At 48.8% G+C, this 16,739-nt stretch overlaps 1 protein-coding gene across 1 annotated transcript in view; it reads right to left on the bottom strand.

Moving 5' to 3' along the window:
* LOC123755719 (intraflagellar transport protein 81 homolog) overlaps positions 1-16,739 on the bottom strand; it is a 192,451-nt gene that overhangs the window by 30,418 nt on the left and 145,294 nt on the right. The window contains exons 12-13 of the mRNA XM_045738459.2: positions 16,109-16,233; positions 12,639-12,787 (exon numbers count right to left, since the gene is read on the bottom strand). Coding sequence (XP_045594415.2) covers positions 12,639-12,787; positions 16,109-16,233 — 274 coding nt within the window. The remainder of the gene's footprint in view (positions 1-12,638; positions 12,788-16,108; positions 16,234-16,739) is intronic.

Here is a 16,739-nt window from a genome sequence, read left to right as displayed (position 1 = left end):
TTTTTCACTTCCTTGGATATACTGTACAGTACAAAAAGATAGGATAAAAATAAACCAGTAATATTTCTTTCATTATATTTTTCATTTAAATAACTGCATCAATATTTTTACAGCTGACAGGATTTGTTTTCCCATACAGGTGCATTATTTGTTAACAAAAATTTGGTTTATTGTTACACACAATGGTGCTACATAGCCTTCCCAGCTTGGTGCCTTCTTTTAATACTTACTGATTAAAAAATAAATAATAAATACATTTTATTCAGGAAAAGTACATACAGTTGATTTACAAACATAATGTTGGATTTATAGGCAGAGCTAGTACATACAATACCTAAAGCCACTAATACTCATAGCATTTCGGGCAAGGTGTGGGGGGAAAAAAACACAGACTAAAACTTAATAGTAATCGGGATTAGGTATAAATTGTGTTGAAAGAAGGAATAAAAAATACAAAAAACCAGCGTTGAATGTAATGAAACGCCATTTTCTGGGTGAGACCCGGAGGCTCCCCGGAGCTTTACCGGCTGATATGCTAATGTCAGACTTTGGCATCAGTCATGTGTATGGAGTTCTAGGGCCTACCGGGGACCACGAGCCAGAACCTGGCCCCCTCAGAGAGGCAAGGGGAGCAATGGCCTATAGAAACCCCCGTGTGGTTGGAAGCATTCTATGTCTGCCATCGACCGGGTCAAGCATCCAGAAAGGTAAGCATTCCAAAACAAACCCCTATTCTGGTGAAAATTGCTACCTAAGCCGAACTAGTGAATAGAACTCTTCAACAGAAAACAAGGAAACTAGTATGACGTCATACGTCACCGCGCCGCTGTCTGCGCAGCTCCCCCCTCCCCGGGAGGGGGAAGGGGGAGCCCCAGACCTCCCACGCCGGCTATCCACCCATCAGTTCTGAGGCTGGATGTCAAAACACGCGAAAAACGCCGACCGGAGGGAGGGAGGGTTGCCGGGGAGCCTCCGGGTCTCACCCAGAAAATGGCGTTTCATTACATTCAACGCTGGTTTTCTGGGGGGAGCCCCGTCGGCTCCCCGGAGCTAACTACCCACAGAGGAAGGTCAAAGGGACAAAACCGGGAGGCGGACACCACGCACCCCCCAAGGAGGCGAGACAACCGGCAGCAAACGCCAACCCAAGGCGCCACAGCCCCGAAAATCCCGGGAACAACACGAGAACCACGAGCAGCAAGGCCCCTGCACGAACACCAAAAATCCATGCCCAAAACACTGCAAGGCCACGTCGCCCAGACGGCAGCGAGAGCAGCGAAGCCACGAACGCCACAGGCATGAGGGAAGAACACAGGCAGCTTAGCCGCAAGAACACGGCTGACCACCCGGGACACCCTCACCCGCGAACCGGGAAGAACAGAACTGGATCAACGCAAAACGCGCTCCGGACCCAAACGCCGTGGCACGCAAACAACAGCGGAGGGCCGCCACTGAACACAAAAACGACACACCCCCGGCCCGACCAACGAAGCACCAACAAACCCTGGACCCCTCCAGAATGCAGCAGCCCCACCCCGCGCCAGAAAAGACGGAGACTGCTGCCATCAAACAACCAAAACGCTAAAACCGAAGGAGCAAGAAAACTCAGCGAACCGACCCCCAGAGACAAAGGCCCAAAGGAAAGAGCCGACGAAAAAACACACCGGAACCGAAGGGGCACTACCAACCGAGGAGAAGACAGAGCACGCTGACCAGAGACCAGGATGGTGCAAGCGGCGCACGAACAGGCCGGAGGTGAAATGACGCACAAGACAGCTGACTAACGGTGCAGAAGCAACACCAAGACCGAAAGCAAGCTGAAGCGGCTCCGCCTGCGCCGCACGAAAAGAGGCGACAGTATGTGGCAAGACGACGGCCCCCAACCCCCACTAGAAAACCAAGCCGAGAGTAAACCAAGCTAACAAGAGGAACCACCTAAGAAGGGACAGGAAAAGGAAGGACCGCCAAAATACCCTATACTGCCGCCAAGAGAAGCACGCAGGTGGGACACCTACCACGAAGCCACCCGACCACCAACCGGAGGCGAGACCACGAGGCAGAACATAAGCAGCCCCGACAAGGCCCCCCCGAGCCCAGGAAAAAGGCGGAGCCGCGAGAAGAACTCGGGCGCGACCACCGAAACCCAGGCGGCACAAGGAGATGGAACGTCTGCCGAACAGAAAAACTCCCCGAAGCATGCAAGCCCGCCAGGAGTTCAGAAACGACGGGTCCGACGCGAGACATCGCAAGAACCCCCCCCCAAAAAAAAAAAAAACAACAACAACCGGCAGAGCAAGCTAGGAAAACCAAAGAAGGCGGAAGGGTCGCCGCCAGAACAGGACCCAAACCAAGGGGCACGAACAACTGCAACAGACCGAGACAAAGAAGCACATCACAGGACACAGGCTGACCAACGCCTAAGAACACACGCAGAACATCCCTGCTGCAGAGGAGGCAGGAAGAAAGAGCAGAAGCACAAAAAAAAAAAAAACAGGAGAACAACCAGGGGTGGACAATCAGGCAGGGACAAAAACCCCACGCAATCCCCAGGCACAAAACGGCAGCAAAGTGCCACTCCACAACCGGACACAGGAACAAGGACACGCCACCGTGAAACACGGTACCAATGCACACGTGCAGCAGCAGCAACAGGCACCACTGCAACATGCAACACGTAAATAGCAACTCCCCTCTGCAAAGGCAGAGAACGGAGCAGGCAGACCCCAGACAGGGCCAACGGAGACACGACAAAACCCTGCAGGCCCAGAAACCTGCACCAGGCGACCGACGGCGGAGAAACCCCGCTCGATACCTGCTGGATGAGGTACTGGGAGCTCTTTTACACCTCAAGCCCGGCCCAAGGTCAGGCCAGACCGGCCAGAGGATGGCCCACCAGGCAGCTGCAAGGAGCAGTCCACCGGCCCACATACCCCCACAACCAGGACGGGCCGGAACTGCCATACGAAAACAGGCCAGGGCGCCCTGGAAGTCCACGGACGAACCAGCAAGAAGGCTTATGCTCGCAAGTAGGTCGTGTAACAAGCACAGACCACTGATGGTAATACAGTGTTCCCCAAAAGTGCCAAGAGCACCACTGCACTCCACTGGTACTATCCCGCCAGTTCTACCAGACAGGCGGGACCCAAGAGCCAGAGCTCAAATCCTGCAAGCACAGCCAGGAGCCTCACCAGGTGAGTACAGAACCAACCCTACAACCCCCACACCTCACAACATTGAAAAAGGAGGGTCCCCTGAATGACTCCAGCATGGGTTGGACATGCACATGAGGGGGACAGGAAGGGGTGATAAAGGGACAGTCACTGGTGTGCGAACGGTCTCAGTCGTACAAAAATATACCTAAATAAAGACAGGTATATAAACACCGCCGCATCCAGCGCCCGGCCAAAAGACGCCAGACCGCAGAAACTCACCTGGCGAATGGTGGCTCGAACTTGACACGACTCAACCGTGCCCAGAAGAACTTGGGAGCACCACCAGGTGAAGACGCCAGAGCCGGACCCTGCCGGACCCGCAGGAGAACAGGGAGAGGCGAAGGAGGCGGTCCACACCCATGACACAGGGAAAACCGCGGTGTCCTCCCCACAACTGGGAACCAGGACACCCCCGGCGCGAAGGGGCACATACCGCAGCCAGGGAGAAGAACGAGAGGCGAAGCACTGTAGCAAAAAAGGGCGCAAAAAACCCCAGCACTGAACCACCGCCCAGACCAAAACAAACTCCACGGCGCATGCGCATAACACGCTGGCCGAACCGCACACCCTCCCTGCGGGAAGGCGCCAGCCAGGACTATTGCACGAGAAAAGGAGCCAAAAGAGGAAGCAGGAACAATAAAACCGGCCAAAGAAGCAAAGAGCCCAAAAAAAAAAAAAAAAAAAAAGGAACCCAAACGGGCGACAAGTAGCCCAACCGGGCGACAAGTAGCCCAACCGGGCGACAAGTAGCCCAACAGGGCGACAAGCAGCCCAACAGGGCGACAAGTAGCCCAACAGGGCGACAAGTAGCCCAACAGGGCGATATGTAGTAGGAGCCGACAGACGTTCCAATAATGCGGGAAGTAGCGAAAAACCTTCCCGTACCCTCGAGAACACAGAAGCCAACACTAGTCCCGAAGGCACACGAAGGCGCAGGCGCACCCGAGATCAGAAGTCACGCAGAACCCCATCGAACGGGGAAACATGACAAAAACACCGTCCCAAAAAGCGGGGGAGGAAACATCCACCCACAGGACGGAACCAACCGACTCAAAGGCCAAGGAACCGAGCCCGGGGAGGGGCCGACGTCCAACAGCACGTACGGCGAGTGGGGAGGAAAGACCCCACTCCGCGTAACCACAAGCCCCGCCTAGAGGGGGATAAAAACCCCCACGGGGTCCAACGGGGCCAAGGCCCCCCCCCGTCAGCCCCTCCCCAGCCCCGGGAACCTACACGACAGGCCCCGGGGCCGAGCCGTTCCCCCAAAGCCCCGGCCGTACCAGAAAACCGGGGCAGCCGTGAAAACACTAAGGAAGGGAGCCCACTGGCAGACTCATACAACACGGCTGGAGGAACAGGCCCAAATGCCCCCGTCACTACCCCGGAAGGGGAATTCCCCGAGACTGCCCGAGTCTCAACACCACCAAACACCCCGCCCTGAACCTACAGACGGGAAGGAACCGGATGCAGGCAGGAAGGGTGAACCAGGGGAAGAACGAAGGCAGACCCCCCCACCAGGTAAATAAACAAAAGAAAAAGAAAACCCCGCAAGAGGACAGCGTACCCAAGCGGAACAGAGCCGGCCGCTATGATTGGTAAAGACAAGCTGCACAGTACCCCGCGCCCCACCAGTGCAAACACTGCCCCTTACTCTAAGGCGAACAAGGGAGACAGAACACCCGAGCACACAAAGAGCGGCCGAAAACCAAGCAGTAAACGGCCAAGCAGGGGCAGGACCCAAGGAACTTGTGGAAGGTGGCCCCAAGCCCCAAGGGCAGTACTTACAGGGCACCTAGGGAAGGGAACCCTAGGCGCATGCAGCCCGAGTACTGAAGAATCACTCCCGGCTCACGCACCACCTAGAAAACAGACACCACACTCTAGGTACAGTGCTGAAACAACCACTGGAGCCGGAGCACATAACCATTGCCTATAGCATCAGCCGAAGAACTGATGGGTGGATAGCCGGCGTGGGAGGTCTGGGGCTCCCCCTTCCCCCTCCCGGGGAGGGGGGAGCTGCGCAGACAGCGGCGCGGTGACGTATGACGTCATACTAGTTTCCTTGTTTTCTGTTGAAGAGTTCTATTCACTAGTTCGGCTTAGGTAGCAATTTTCACCAGAATAGGGGTTTGTTTTGGAATGCTTACCTTTCTGGATGCTTGACCCGGTCGATGGCAGACATAGAATGCTTCCAACCACACGGGGGTTTCTATAGGCCATTGCTCCCCTTGCCTCTCTGAGGGGGCCAGGTTCTGGCTCGTGGTCCCCGGTAGGCCCTAGAACTCCATACACATGACTGATGCCAAAGTCTGACATTAGCATATCAGCCGGTAAAGCTCCGGGGAGCCGACGGGGCTCCCCCCAGAAAGGGGGTTAACATAGCATAAATCAGCAATTGCACATGTTGGTGAACAGCGTTGTTTAAAAAATAGCAAGACATGGGTTGACATTTAGAAGGTAAGTTAGGTTACATGGAGTTAATTAGGTAGTACTTGGTTTAACTCTTAAACTGCTTGAGAGAGGTACAGCCTTTGACATGATTCGGGAGGTCATTCCACATTCTGGGCCCCTTGATTTGTAGAGCACTTCTAGTTTGGTTACACACAGCCAAATTGAGTAACAGGAAGAGGTCTTGGACACAAATTTGTTCCATGCTAAATGTAGAGGAATCAGCTGAGTATTCCTCAAATAAAATAAGTTGCCTCAGCTTATAAGGTAAATAAAATAAGCATTTCTCAAATAAGTAGCTGCCTCGCCTCACTGCCTTACTGCTACATAGCCTTCCCGGCATGGTGCCTTCTTTTGATAATTACTTGTTCCACACCCAAATTGTATAACAGGAAGAGGTCTTGGACCCCTACTTCCCTCTCTCTTTTTTAATAATCTATATAGTCATAATTATAGCTTTAAGTATTCAATGAATAAAGTTTGTGACATTTTTACCCTTTTCCTTACCTAACATCATTTGTGCAGCATAATTTTATTTTATGTCTCACCCAGATTTAATTTCAAAATAAAACCAAATTAAATAAATTAGAAATGGGTATGTATAGCTAAGGTACACCCTTACTACTAGGTGAACAGGGGCATTTGGTGATAGTAAATGATTCCATCAGGCAGGGCTCATCACCTACTCTCATATTTCATGTTCACCAGTGTTTATTTACTTAATAACTACTGGTATAATATCTTGCTATTATAAAACTAATTCTACTATCATCAAACACATATTTACTTCAAGTTTCAAGCAGAGAATGCATATATAACTAACACGAAGGACTCCTCTCCACTAGATTCACCAGCTATAATATTTTGGTCATGTTCCAATATCATAAATCGATCCCAGTGTTATGTAGTAGAGAAAAAATGACTTATATCCAGTTTACGTAAAGCTACGAGTGGTCGAAACCACACTTAAATCCCGGAATGAACTTACGAAGGTTTTTCCACTTAGGGTAGTTAATTGAATACGGACGTAGCCGCCACGAAGGCGCTAAGACGGAAAACGCTCTTAGCTAAGAGGAAAAACCTTCGTAAGTACCTTCCTGAATCCGGCCCCTGAGAGGGAACCAAATGGGACTTCTTCCAGTACACCAAGAACCTGAACCCGGCGAGCTGGCAAGGAACCAAATCCCTGGTGAGCAGATATGCAGATTGGCTGGGAGCCCACACCAGCCAATTGTTGAGGCAAGCCAGAACTCAAACGGGTCACCACGACCCGGTTAAGGAGTGTGGATAAGCAAGGTGCCAGATCCAAACTAAAGGGAAGGCAACAAAAGCGGCAAGTCTGTCGTCCCACGACAAAGCCGAGCCAGTCCCTGAATGCCGCATAAATCGGGACGTGCCAATATGTGTCCCGGAGGTCCGGAGACACCATCCAGGCATCCGGCGCCAAAAGCAACTGGACCCCAAGACAGAGTGGTCATCTGAAAGGAGGGGCAAAAGATCCAGGGGGATCAGACGGAACAAGTCCAGTATGAATCGCAGATCTGCCCAGTCCCGTTTCGAAATTGAAAACAGGCGGAAAACCCACTCCAGGTTAACCTGACAGAATGCAGGGGAAAAGGCCCGCCCTGCAAGCCTTGATTCCTCCCGAAGGAGAAGAAAAGACCCAACGCCACCGCAAGCCAGAGGAAAATTACCCCAATTGCCCATGAATCGTGGGACCAGGTAAGAACAAACAGCGTGAGCCTCCCCCCCATCGCCCCCTCAATGGGGTGAACCGTACAAGGGCCGATGACTCCTATGGCATTCAGTCAGGCATTCAGCCTGACTGACACTCAGAGCAAACACTGCGCCAACGACGCTGCAGGAAGGGCCAATCCTGAATCTAGCACTACTGGCTTATGACGACTGAAGGAACCCCGAGACCTGGCATGACCCTTTCGAGTAGGACCTCCAAGGCCCCCCTTCCCTGTAGAACCTACAAGTCTGACATAGGCCGTCAACTAGACGAAGTCGCCTGCAGAAAATCCACCACCAGAGACTCTGCAAACAGGTACGGACAAAAAGGGGATGGAAATTTAAAAGCCAGGGCCCAAGACGATTCCAAAGAAAGGACAAGCCCCGCCAGTTTGAACGGCAAGAAGCAAAGAACAAACACCACCTCCCTCAGAAATGGTGCATACAACTTCAACAAGGAGGTCGGAGCCCGAGCTGCCAAAGCAAGCACAAAAGACACCGGCTCTAAACCAAGCTCCTCCACACCCACCCCGAGCCAGTTCGAAGACAGCTCCAGCAGGGAAAAAAAGCGCAAGACCGAAGCCAAGTACCCACAGGTGCACAAATCCTCGGCCACCTCGGATGACGAAAGGGAGAGAACCTGTACGTGAAGCCACACCTGGCTGACATCATAAGGAAGGACAGGGGCGAACAAGCACGCATTGAGGTGCTTCAACTTGCCCCCCAGGTAAACCTGAACGACTGCAGTCAACTCCTGCCATTCAAGTGCGCGGTTCGACAGAATGAATGTCTAGCCCCCAACAAAAGAAAAGGCAGTCTGCCAGCCAGGAAGACTCTGGCACCTCGTAACACACCCAATAAGGAAAAGAGGAGCCAAACTCAAAAGAAGAAGGCTTCATTATCGAGGCGTAATCCGGGTCTCGCAGGAGGTAAGCCGCAAGGGCCTCCCACACTTTCCTTGGTGGGATGCGGAAAGCCAAAAACCTCCGGAAGGAGGGAACCGAAGAATGCAAGGGAACTCGGAATCGAACCCGGGAAGGAGTTGAACTCATAACAAAATCGTACAGAAAGGGGGATAAGAAAACCCCTCCTCCTGTAACAACAAGTCCTGTGCCAAGAGTACCAAACACCCAACCAGGGACAAGCGGGGCCCAGGCCCCCCCCCCCCAAGTCAACTCCTCCCCAGCCCCAGAATCCTCCACGTCAGGACTCGGGGCAGAGCCATCCTCCAAACCCTCGGCCTCTTTGGAGAAAAAGCAGAGTCCACCGGAAAAGCAGGGATGAAGGGGGCCCCACTGGCGTGGCCCAAAAGCTCTGGCAGAAGGAACAGGCTCGAATGCCTCTGCTGCCGATCCGGAAGGAGCAATTCCTGAAGTCGCCCGAGTCTCACTACTAGTATAATCAAGTGGGACGTCTGCATGGTATCCAGAAAGGCAACCAACCTCGCACGTTGCTGCAACCAAAACCTCACATGCAACGCTAAAGCTGCCTGCACCCAATTATCGGTCTCAGTGGATTGGGTGAATGGAGTACAAGCAAAGAACACCACTCACAGGACTCCAGGTCATAGGTGTCACTGACCCAACAAGCAGCAAGGCGGAGGCAGATGGTGAGTGTCACCCTGAGACAAGGGGACAGAATAACCTTCAAACTCGCACAAGGCGAGGTGGGACTCTGAGGTCTCCTCCATAGGACCACAGAGCCCCAATGGAGGTTTCCAGGGCCCTTAGGATGACTGCTAAGGGAAGCCCAGGCGAGGTACTGCTAACCAGTTCTCCCAGAGCTACCAAACAAACTAACTAAAAGCTGAACCCCTGCAATGTGTGCAAGCACAGGGACTCAGTGGAGGACCATCAAAATCCTACAAGTGGTCCTACCGCCACACCAGGCAGACCCCCACCAGGCAAATCAAAACAAAAACAAAAGAAAACCCCAACAAAAGCACAATGTCTCCAGGTGAACAGAACAGATCGCTATGCGTATATCAGACAGCTTCACAGTACCTCGCGCCCCAGCCAGTGACAAAACTACCTTCTACCCAAGGGCAAACAGGAGTAAGAACCATCCCAGCTGAACCCCAAGGGCGGGCAATCACCGAGCAGCGACAGAACCACACGGAGGTAGCTGCTCCTGAATGGCTCATGGAAGATAACCCCGAGGCTGCAAAGGTAGTACTTATGGAGCACCTAGGGAAGGTAGCCCTAGGTGCATGCAGCCCCAGTACTCTTGTATTACTTCTGGCTCACACTCCACCGACACAGAGCAACAACACTGCACTGCAGCACTGTGCAAAGAGTGGAACCAGAGAGATTAACCGTTTGCCATCCCAACAATCTGTGAACTGAGGAGAATTGCCAGCGTGGAGGTCTGGGACCCCCGGTCCCCCTCCCGGGGAAGGGGGTTGCGCAGACGTATGCGTGGCGGTTGTGGTGACGTCATTTTTGTTTCTTTGTTTTTGATTGGGGAGTTCTGTTTGCTAGTTCGGCTTTCGGTTTGCAATTTTTGACCAGCCGTAGTTTGTTTTGAAATTCCTACTTTTCTGGGTGCCTGACCTGGTAGATGGCAGACAAAGACTGCTTCCAGTGACACGGGGATGTCTTTTGGCCATTGCTCCTCGTGCCTCTCTTGAGGGGGCCAGGTTCTGGCTCTGGTCCTCGGTAGGCTTAGAACTCCTTTGATTAACTGTTGCCAAGGTCTAATATATACACATCAGCCCGCTATAGGTCCGGGGAACCGAGGGGGCTCTCCACAGAAAAGTACAACTAAAAACCGAAAAGAGAGGCAGAGCTCCCTCTAATCCCAAGGAAACAAGGAAACAAGCAAACGTCACACTCCACTGCTGTGCCACTTGTCCGTGCAGCCCTTCCCTCCCCAAGAGGGGGAGGGAGGAGCCCCGAATCTTCCTGCGCTGGCTACCCAGCACTCCTGGGGCTCACCCAGAAAATGGCATTTCATTATATTTAATGCTGGGTTTCTGTGGGAAGCCCCTTTGGCTCCCTGGAGCTACATAACCAAAGAAAAAGAAAGAAGGGACTAACCCCGGGAGGCAGCTGCTACAGACTCAACACGAAGTTGAGACAATTGGCTGCAACCTGCGACCCAAAGCAACACAGGAATGCCCAGGAGCAGGAACGTTAACCAAATAACTGGCAGCCAGGACCCTGTTTGACCTCCAAAATCCCTGCGCCCGAACATCAGCCCAGGACATGTTGCCAAGCATGGCAGCCAATGCAGCAAGCCTTTTAATAGCATGGGCATGAGGATAGGCCACAGGCTGGCTAGACTTAATAATCTTGCAGATGACCTGAGAGACCCGAGCCCTGGAACAGAGCATGAGGGAAACTTGATCAACCCAAAGCACATCCCCAGCCTCTGAAGCCGAAGTGAGCAGGTAACAGCAAAGAGTCGCAACCAGACACAACACATGATGCACCCTTGGCCTGACCAACCAAGCATCAATGTTCCAAAAAAAACTTCGGAAAGCAACTATCTCGTTCTTCGCCAGAAAAGAAGAAGGTTGCAACCAAACAAATCAACCCCAGGATTAAAAGAGCAGAAACTCCTGCACCAGAGGGGAGCATGTACCTCACCGACCCAACCCCCAGAGGTTGCCAACAGAAACAGAGCCTCGGGAATACAATCTTGAACCGAAGGGGCCACCCCAAACCGAGGAGAGGAAAGATAGGACAGCACCCTGGCCAAGGACCAGGATGACTCAAGCAGCACATGAGCAGGCTGGAGGTGAAACAAAGCATGAGAAAGATTACGGAATGGGGCAGAAGTAACATCCACCCCAAAAGCAAGCAGGAGTGGCTCTGCCAGTGCCACATGTGATGAGGCGACAGTATTAGGCATTAAATGACGGTCCTGAAAAGCCAAGACAGTATTAGGTATTAAATGATGGTCCGCCTCAGGTGGGATACAATCAATGAAGCCACCTCACCACCATACAATTGGTGATAAACCCACTTCAAAAAGACCCGATGCAAAGACCAGAGGAGAAGACCGGACCAGCCGTGTACCGGACTGGTTGGACCAGCTGGAAGAGGCGGCGGAGCTGTGGAAAACACCCCAGGTTCACACACCAAGCAGAGCAGTGCCTGGAACAAAGGCTGGGCCAGTCACCAAGGGGCCACAAGGACTACTCCCCTTTGGTAGGACTCCAACCAAGCCAGAACCCGAACCAACAGCTGGACCAGGGGGAGGAAAGAGTTACAGGTAACCTCACCACGACCAGTCCCGCCGGAAGGCATCAACCGCGACAGCCTCACAGTCAGGGTGCCAAATAGATCAGGAGACGCTGAGACCATGCCAGTGTGAAGAGGTCCACGTCCAGGAGTCCGTACGTCCGGCAGAACGAACTGAAGGAGTAGGCGTTGACTGTCCATTCTGTGGACAGGGGAATGAACCGAGACAGGCTGTCCGCCAGGACGTGGACACTCCCTGGATATGAACCACATGGAGAGCCAAACCCAGAGAAACCAGCAGACAAGCCACCTAAAGTGACCAGCCCCAAAGAGGCAAGGACCAAAAGGAACCCCCTCGGTTCAGGAAATGAACCACTGGAGAACAGTCTGAATGGAGCCGAATGGTCGAATCCCGAGCGACCCGAACCCTCCGAAGGGACAGCGAACTCCCACACTGTGCTGTGAGCCCGATGAAAGGACAGACCCCCATCGCCCCTGGCTGGCCTGGAGAACACTAGTCACAAAGCCACATCTGAGAGAACACGCATCCGTGAACACATCGAGCAAGGGCTTGGGTAGGTGCCAAGGCACCGAACCCCGAAAACCCTGAAGAGGAAACCGACAGCGCAGCAACCGATGCAAGGCTCCCGGAGGACGAACCCAACGATCATGAGATAAGCAGAAGGGGCATCCCTGAAGGAACCAGAAGATGCTGAAGCCAAACCCAACCCAGCTGGTAGACCATGAACACATTGAGCGAGGGTTCTAATAAAAATGCTGTGAGCTTTTTATTAATTTACTTGTCAGTTATTCAGAACTGGATATGACAATCTCCAGTGACTCCTGAGTACTATGTGACAGTTTTAAAAAATCTCACCTGTGCTTGTGATCTTCCTTCAGGGAGCAGCTAAATGTGATGGTTCAGAAATCGAGAATCCCTAAAATTAGAAAATTCATAATGGGCTTGGCCACAACTATTTCAGGTTCTGGATGCTAGTCTGTATAAGCTATTACTCAAAATTTATCTTCACATGCTATTATTAGTAAAGAAATTTACCTTAGAGATTTCTTCTTATCTTGTGGATCACTTGAGAGGTATAACTTAATTTCTTCACTCGCCTGCTGTTGCTTGAAGCTCAAAATTTCCCGCTCAGCATTAAACAGATGGTACTTTGTTTCTGATTTTACAATCTCATCCCTAAGGCCCTGAGAAAAATAAATCCATAAATGTAATGTTTAGATGGTCTATGCAAGTGTCAATAAAAGATACACAATGAGCTTATTCACTACCTCTATACTGTCATGTGGATGAAAATACCAATGTGCTACATGAACTTCATTGTACTCAGAATGTTCAGTATAATGTTTATTGTTTGTGATGTGTGTGTGTAATTACCTAAGTGTAGTTACAGGATGAGAGCTATGCTCGTGGTGTCCCGTCTTCCCAGCACTCTTTGTCATATAAAGCTTTGAAACTACTGACAGTTTTGGCCTCCACTACCACCTCACCTAACTTGTTCCAACTGTCTACCACTCTGTTTGCGAAAGTGAATTTTCTTATATTTCTTCGGCATTTTTGTTTAGCTAGTTTAAATCTATGACCTCTTGTTCTTGAAGTTCCAGGTCTCGGGAAATCTTCCCTGTCGATTTTATCAATTCCTGTTACTATTTTGTACATAGTGATCATATCACCTCTTTTTCTTCTGTCTTCCAGTTTTGGCATATTTAATGCCTCTAACCTCTGTTCGTAGCTCTTGCCCTTCAGTTCTGGGAGCCACTTAGTAGCATGTCTTTGCACTTTTTCCAGTTTGTTGATGTGCTTCTAAGATATGGGCACCACACAACAGCTGCATATTCTAGCTTTGGCCTAACGAAAGTCGTGAACAATTTCTTTAGTATATCGCCATCCATGTATTTAAAAGCAATTCTGAAGTTAGAAAGTGTAGCAAAGGCTCCTCGCACAATATTCTTTATGTGGTCCTCAGGTGATAGTTTTCTATCTAGAACCACCGCTAGATAAGAAGTTATAGTTGTGTCTGGTTGTGGGAATATATTATATGTTCCTTAATGGAGCCCTGTTGCTAATGCATTGTTAATCGCCTGGAAAGAGATGTTGTTGTCTTGCCTATATTCTGAGCTCTTTGGTGCTTACAGTCACCAAGTGGGCATTTGAAGGCATAGACGACGTTGGTCTCCTTTAAGGTGTTCTGCTTTGTGTCTGGAGAGTTTTTCATGAGTAGGTTGGCCTTTTTTTTGGTTTTATAGTAAATTGTCAATTATATCTTGACTTGTCAATTGTATATATATGACCATGTTGTACTGAATTGGATGAGAATAGCTCAAGCTACCTCATCTGTTTGTGTGTATTTATACCTTAAACATATTTCATTTTCAATTCAATTTCAATAGCAAACTCTTTCCTTTGTCTCATGAAATAGTTTTGAATATTTTTATATTCCTACCATTCTCTATACAGTACTTTTAGACTATTTAGGTTTTATCATCTCATAACTTGTACATTACAACTTATTGTGTGTTTTGATTATTAATCATTTGACTATATGAGGTTCATTTCAAGTCTTTCTGGATACACTATTTTCAGTTTTTTATTAAAAAGTCAGTCACATCCATATTCTTGCTCAGTGCCTCAAAAGGTAGAGAGTCAGCAGTTATTAACTAATTTTGAAGTCAGTAAGTGATTTATAGGCTGAATGCAATTAAATATTTTTTATTTGCTATTCATAATTATAACCCCATGGTATATGGTAGGCATACTTAAGTAAAAACTCTAATAATTAAATGAATGGATGAGTAGATGCTTGGATTTCTGAATCGATGAATGGTTGAATATATGGGTGACTTGGTGAGTGGATGATTATATATATGGTTAGTTGGATGAATGTATAGGTAAATGAAGATCTGGAAAGGCTGGATGGATAATAGGGTAGATGTATGAAATAATTAGCAGGTAATGCCCCAACTATATGAAAGAAATTAGGCATGAAGTCATTATCTGCAAACTGAGCCTATTGGAACTAAACACTGCATATGAGGTAAATGATGCCCAAGATTGGTAAAGAAGCAAGGCTAGTATCTCATATTGTGTTGTCAATCTAGATATGCTGCCAACTTCCACACACATTGTTAATATTACTAGCGCTTACTGGGATTACGCTCCGTCATTTTCTATGTTTTCTGTGGGTGTTACGCCTGGCTTTTGGACTTTTATATTTGCATATACTCCTGTAGGGAATTCTATTGCGAACACAATGTTACCAAAATGAAAGACCTAGGATGAGAATTGAGATGTCCAAAGTGAAGAGTGTACACATTTTATTGCTCTTGCGCGGTTCTGGGTAATACGCTCTTACTTTCTCACTTTTTCGCTGGGCTTTTGGGCTTTATACGCATTTAGTCTTGTAGAGAATTCTATTGCAAACACATTGATATCAAATTGAAAAACCTAGGACGAGAAATGAGATGACAAAGTGGAAAAGAGAATACACTTTTCAGTATTACCGCGCTCTCTAATGTAATGAGAGGGGCTTTGGGGTGGCACAGTGCTCTTTTTCTGGGCCACTTTCATCTTGTCGGTGGGGGGAGCGCACTGCTTTTTTTTTACTTTACATGCATATTCTCTTGTTGGGAATTCTATTGCAAACACAATGATACCAAAATGAAAGACCTAGGACAGGAATTGAGGTGACAAAAGTGAAAAGAGTGTACACATTTTATCGCTCTTGCACACTCCCGGGTAACACGCACGCACTTTCTCTGTTTGTTGTGGATGGTACACCGGGCTTTTGGACTTTATATCTTTATATGCCTTTAGTCCTGAAGAGAATTCTATTGCGAACACAATGATACCAAATTGAAAAACCTTGGACGAGAATTGAGGTGACAAAGTTGAAAAGATTATACACTTTTCAGAATTACCGCGCGCTCCTGTGAAACGCTGAGGCCCACCCGGGGTAGTGTGGGTCTCGCGGGCGCTGTGCAATAAAGTGTTAAGAAGATATTATCTACAGATTCTACATCATGGTAGCAAAGATTTCTTGAAGCTAGCCCCACATGGTCAGGATGTCGTTAGTACTTATAAGGTTGTAAATTTTTGATGACAGATGTGGATATCATCTGTGAAATCAATCCAACGCAAAGCATTACTATATTACTATAAATTACCTATTATGGTATAATGAATGGTTACTTCTTGTTTATATTATAAATTCAGCCACATTTCAGAAAACCATAATCTTTGGTCCAGAATCATTTTGGTACGAAGAAAGCAGTGGATGCCAAAACCGTCAGCTGTTTCAAAACATCATATGACCAAATAGTGCTGGGAAGACGGGACACGACTGTAGCTCTAATCCTATAACTACACTTTAGGTAATTACACACATGATGTGCCTCTCTTGTTAAGATTACATGGCAAGAACCATGGTAGGTAACAACTTAAACAACTGTAATATAAATACAGCTTGCATCAGTTTTTACATTTACAGTCACTGGTATTATGCCACATACCTTAACTTCTTGTTCAAGTTTACCAACATTAGTATCTAAACCGGCTGCCACAGAGTCATATGCATGCTTCTTATCATTGTAATCCACTGTCAAATCTTGGGCTTTCTGCCTCAGGGGGCGCAGTTCTGGAAATGATAATTTTCTTAAACGCACAAATAAATGCATAGCAGAGTGTGTGTCTCACATGAATGAACCTATCTCATTAAAATCCTCCTCTGTGCTAGCACCCAGCCAATACGACCCCTCACATTAGCACGGTATTGTACCTGTTTCTATTCATCCCACTTGGATTATCATATAATAAATTATAATGAAAGTATTGTATGATATAAAGAATAGGAAGGTTGGAATCAGGTACAGAAAATTGGAAGGCTGGCCATAATCTAAGTAATTATGACCATAATCTAAACTTTCTAGTCAAATTCTTGGCTAGAAAGTTTAGATTATAGCCAGACATACCCACAGGCTTAGAGATAGTAATCAAACCGGCATTATTGTAATATGAGAGGAAGGAGAGAACAGAAGATGATAGTGTAGAAAAGAAAGGGGTAAGGAATATGCAGTGAAGATAAGTTGTATAGTGGAATATTTAAAAACAAAAATGATTGGGGACAAGCAATGTGTACACTAA

The sequence above is a fragment of the Procambarus clarkii genome, chromosome 43 (genome assembly GCF_040958095.1).
Source record: "Procambarus clarkii isolate CNS0578487 chromosome 43, FALCON_Pclarkii_2.0, whole genome shotgun sequence".
Classification (NCBI taxonomy): Eukaryota; Metazoa; Arthropoda; class Malacostraca; order Decapoda; family Cambaridae; genus Procambarus; species Procambarus clarkii.
Note: the sequence above shows the minus strand (reverse complement) of the source record. Positions and strands in the feature narration are given on the sequence as shown.